Below are 4,546 nucleotides of genomic sequence, written 5' to 3'. Positions count from 1 at the left end.
CACGCACTGCGCTTTTCCTTGCGGAGACAAATCTGCCGTCTTTCCTGTAGGCCTTCACCTCTTCGCGCGGCCCTCACATCTCTTGCCTCCATGAGCCCCGTCCCTCCTCGCCGAGCGGTTCTTGTCTCTCTTCTGTATGAACACGCAACGCTCTCCTCTTCATCTTCTCTTGGAGAGAAACGAAAGTCTCCCGTCCCCCGCCCTCAACCGCTCTCACCTCCAACCTGTTCGATTTCTCTGCAACATCTTTAGCCGTCAAAATACGGCTTCCCGATCGTGTCTCTGAGATCTCCGTTTTTGTGTGGCGCCTCTTCTCCACCGCGCGTTAGCGCGCCCTCCCAAATCTCCCACGCGGTCGTCCTTCGCGTTGATGGTCCTCTGCGCTCCGAAAACCTCTCGCGGCTCCTCCCGGGCAGCCTTCTCAACGCACCGCCCTTCGATTTGTTTCGCTGGCTTTCCTGGCACACGCCGCGTCGGTGCGCAAACACCCCGGGATCTAAGAAACGGTCGCGTTCTCGCGGGAAACTCGACACAAACACGGAGGCCCGCGCTTTGAAGACGCGAGGCACAGTCTGTCAAAAACCGCGCGCGCGCGCCCGCGAGACAAAAGTACACAGAAGTCGAGGCGCACACTCACACATGCCGCCGCAAAATGGAAAGAGTCTGATGACCTTCCCTCCGGCGCGTTCGTAGAACGCATATTCGCGCGACCCAACGCGGGTGGTTTCCGTCTCTCTCTCTCGGCCTTTTGTGTTGTCGCCCTCACGAGGCAGACTTCGCCGATACCCCATACGTCGTGTCGGCGTCGCTCTGCGCGTGTTCCGGTTCGCTTCTTTCCGGTGCCAGGTTGTGGGGATGCAGCCCGAACCTTCTGTCGTGGAACGTGTGCCCGACGCCGAGTTCGTAGGCGGCAGTACTCCAGGCCTTCGGGTTGGACATGTGGTGGAGAATGGTGCCCACATGCCAGCCGAAGTTGCCGACTGCTTTCTGCGGGTCGGTGGCGTCCGCGACTTTCGTCTCGAAACGGACCGAGTTGGGCCGTCTCGCCCCCGAGTCAATCTGGCGAAGAACAGAGGCCGCCATGGCGAGACGGTGGCATGTCTCGTAGTTCAGCGCGGTGAGTTTCACGGGATCGACGGCCTTCTGGGAAGCCCCAGCTTCGGTCTGGACGTGGACGGTCAGGGCGCCGTCTTTCTCCCGAGTCAAGGGCGTCGCGCAGAAGCGCTTCGCCGCTTCGACGAGCTGCGTTCGCGCGGTGCCGTCAAAGTCGTCGGGGAGGAGTTTCACGGCCTGGAGGAGTTTGACGGGCATGACCAGGGAGGCGCCCGTGACAAAGAGCGGCGCGCTCGAGGAGATGAACTTGAAGATTTGCGCGGGCGTCTCGAAACCGAGGGAGACGGCCTCCTGGTTCGCGGGCAGCGGCAGGTTTGGATCAATCAGGATGTCTTCGACTTCCTTAGCGCACGCGTCAAAGTCGCCGGTGCCGACTATTTTCTCGCAGTGGGGAATCTCCAGGCGCTGCTCGAGCGGGAGGAGCGGATTGATTCGGGTGGCCTCACACTCAATCCGATTCGACAACTTGTACATGATTTCTGCGTTGCCGCCGCCGCAGAACGTCGCGGCGGGTTTCAGTCGGTTCTTCCGAATGTCCGAGCTGACAGCGATTTTCCCGTCGGGCGAGATGGAGACTTCTCCCGCAGAGCACGCCTGTTCGAACCCGCGAAACAGGCACGGATTGTGGCAGACACCCTTCCGCAGGTACTCGGCTTTTCCACAGAGCATCTTGAGGAAGACTCCGCTGGCGCTCGAGGCGCCGAGTTGCATGAAGGAGACGGCGACGAGGTCGACGGGTGGGTACGAGTGCGGCAGGTAGCCTTCTTTCTGCAGATTGCTCACTTTGGCGAAGGGCGGGAACGGGACGAACGGCCGGACGGGGAAGACGATCTGCATCGAGGCCCCGCCGACTTCGACGATCCCCGCGAGTTTGCGGTGCGCAAGCAGTTCGTGCTCTTCGTGGCCCGGTGGCCCTTCTTCCGTGATGCGCTCAAAGTTTCGCGTGAGGAAATTCGCCGTCAGGAACGCGTAGATGCCCTCGACTTCGCCGGAAATCGGGCGCGTCCACTCGTTGTTTGTGAAAAACACGTAGCCCTCGATCGGCGGCGACGCGTTGATGGCCCGGCGCAGCGCGACAAACATCCCGTCTCGGTACCAGTCGGGGAATCCGCGAACTCCCGCGGTGGTGTGGAAAAACAGCGGCACGCCGAGCGCCTTCACTTCTTCCTTCTCCTCTTCAGAGAGCTGCGCGCTGAGCAGCTGGACCACGTCCCGGATGAGGTTCGAGACCAGCCGATTCGCCTGCTCCTGCATCGAAGGAAAAGAACGCATGAGCGTCTCGGCGTCGAGTTCGCGCGACTCCCAGTCTTTGCCTGCATGCGCGTCGAGCCAGTCTTCCAAGAGGTCGCGCACGCCCGCGACTTTCGTGCCTTCGGCCACGAACTTTAGGGTCCCCTCCAACACGCGGCGTCCCACTTGCGGGCAGGACTCAGTCACGACCGTGAACAGACTGGGCAACGTCTTGCTGCTGCCGCCGTCCACGACCACGACGGCCTGCGTCAGGTGCTGACAGGACACCTCGCTGAGCATCAAGTCCTCGAGGGCTCGCCGGGCGTCGCGGCTTACGCTGTCCACGCGCTCTTTGGGGCGCGTCTGGCGCGAGAGAGACGCCAGCAGAGCTGCGTCTCCCTCCAGCGTCGAACTCCCCGAAGAAGCCGGGGGAGAAGGAGCCGACGCGCCCGACCCATGTGGAGACGAAGAAGACGGAGGAGAACCGGACGGAACTAGAGACGAAGCAGCCGAGAAAGGGGGAGTGTGCGGGGGACTCGGAGAGTGATTGTGCGGGGAGACCAGCGCGTGAGCAGTCTCGAGTTTCTTGCCTGGAGAAGGCAAGGCGTCGCCGGAGCGGCGCGAAGTCTCGCCTGGCAGTGGGGGAGCGGCCGGGAGGCCAACTCCGTGAGCGGAAGTCCCTTCTTCCTGTTGTTCTGCGCGCGCAGCCCGATCCAGAAAAGAGAGGCGCAGCGCAGAAACGAGGTCGCCGCCCCTTTCGAAAACGCGTCGAAACCTATGGGTCTGCTCCCGCTGCGTGAGGAGAGAGTCCGCGGCCGTCCCCTTGCGCGTTTCAGGCAGAACGATGGCGCTCGCCTCCTCCCACCACGTCGTGGGCGCGCTCAGCAGGAGGAAAAGCGCGGCAGAAAGCAGGAGCGCCCTGGACGGCTGTACCTGGCGCCTGGGGAGAAGAAAACCCAACCCGTGTGCAGCCATGGTGGTTTTCCAGCCAGAACGCTCAGAAACGATGCGGATTCGCTCCGCCGGCGAGGGAGGTTGGAGGCGGACAGGATTCAGAGAAGAGGAGTAAATGCGTAGGTTCAGGGAAAAGAGAGAAAAAGGAAAGGCAGCGCGCCCATTCCCGACGAAAAGCGATTGAAATCAAAGGGCCCGGACAGGGGGCCGGCCGTCCCGACGGAAGGCCTGTCGCTGTCTGCCCGTCTCGCTCATATTCTTTGTTCGGCAACTCACGTTTTTACACGATCCCGACATAAATGTCCGAGTATTCGTCTTTGCTGTTTCTCGCGTTTCCCGCGAAAAGGAACGTCACATGCTCGGCCAGACTAGCAGGCGGGTCAAGACACAGAACACTCGCGGGAGAGAGCGACAACGTGTCCAAACTCTCCTGGCCCTATTTTTTGAAAGTTACCTCGCAGCACCAGCGAACAATTCAAGAAAATGTCTTGCGGTTTCTCAAAAATCGGTGTTTCTCCACTTCACTAGACAAGACAGCATGGCGCGACTAGCCAATCAGCAAGCGGCCGGGCTGTGCGAGTGCGCGCCGACGAGAGGACCAGCGACACCACGCTCTTTCTCTGGAGAAAAGAGGAATTCTTCGAAGCTGCACGGCTCACCTGGCACCGAAGACGAAACTCAGACACTCAAGGTTCCAGAAAAAAAGGAGCACGCGGTTTTCTTCTCAGTCCGCGGAGCGGTGTTGACTCGCGGCGGAATTGAGGGTGGGGTGGCGTGTGAAATACCGGTGCGTTCTCGGGCAGTCATCTCGAACGTTTTAACTGCGTTTTCGCCTTCAAACGCATTTTCGACTCTCCTCTGTCTAGGATTCTTGACGCGTCCTGATGTGTTTGCGTGCGTGGCATAGAGGCGGCGCCTCCCACTACGCTGGCTAGTGAGCGCAAAGGCTGTGTGACCTGTCGGCAGCGCGCGTATGAGAGGATACGCTCCGCAGAGTGTGGTTGAGAAGTTCTCGAGGTAGGGCGTGCGCGTGCGCGGAAAGTGGACAGTTGCCGCGCGTGAAACGGTTCGATTTGCGGGTGTATCTTCGCCTTCCGCTACGCGATTTTCATCCTTTTGTGTGTGGTGCTCGAGAAAGACGGGTTCCTGTGTCGGAGACAAGAAACCGTTGCTCCTCGTTGCAGTGCGGTCCGCTACGCGTCGCGCGCACCATCTCTCTCAGTAGACAGGCGGACGCACAAAGAGGTGA

The 4,546-nt window shown here is 60.7% G+C and overlaps 1 protein-coding gene across 1 annotated transcript; it reads right to left on the bottom strand.

The window, feature by feature from the left end:
• Positions 1-762: 762 nt before the first annotated feature.
• NCLIV_068230 (putative nucleoside-triphosphatase) lies at positions 763-3,318 on the bottom strand (the record flags this gene model as incomplete). The annotated part of the gene is made up of 1 exon (XM_003886375.1): positions 763-3,318. One exon carries the CDS (start codon positions 3,316-3,318, stop codon positions 763-765), a length of 2,556 nt encoding a protein of 851 aa, XP_003886424.1.
• Positions 3,319-4,546: the final 1,228 nt, after the last annotated feature.

The sequence above is a fragment of the Neospora caninum genome, chromosome XII (assembly GCF_000208865.1).
Source record: "Neospora caninum Liverpool complete genome, chromosome XII".
Taxonomy (NCBI): Eukaryota; Apicomplexa; class Conoidasida; order Eucoccidiorida; family Sarcocystidae; genus Neospora; species Neospora caninum.
The sequence above is the reverse complement of the archived record's forward strand: the minus strand, read 5'-3'. Positions and strand labels throughout refer to the sequence as shown.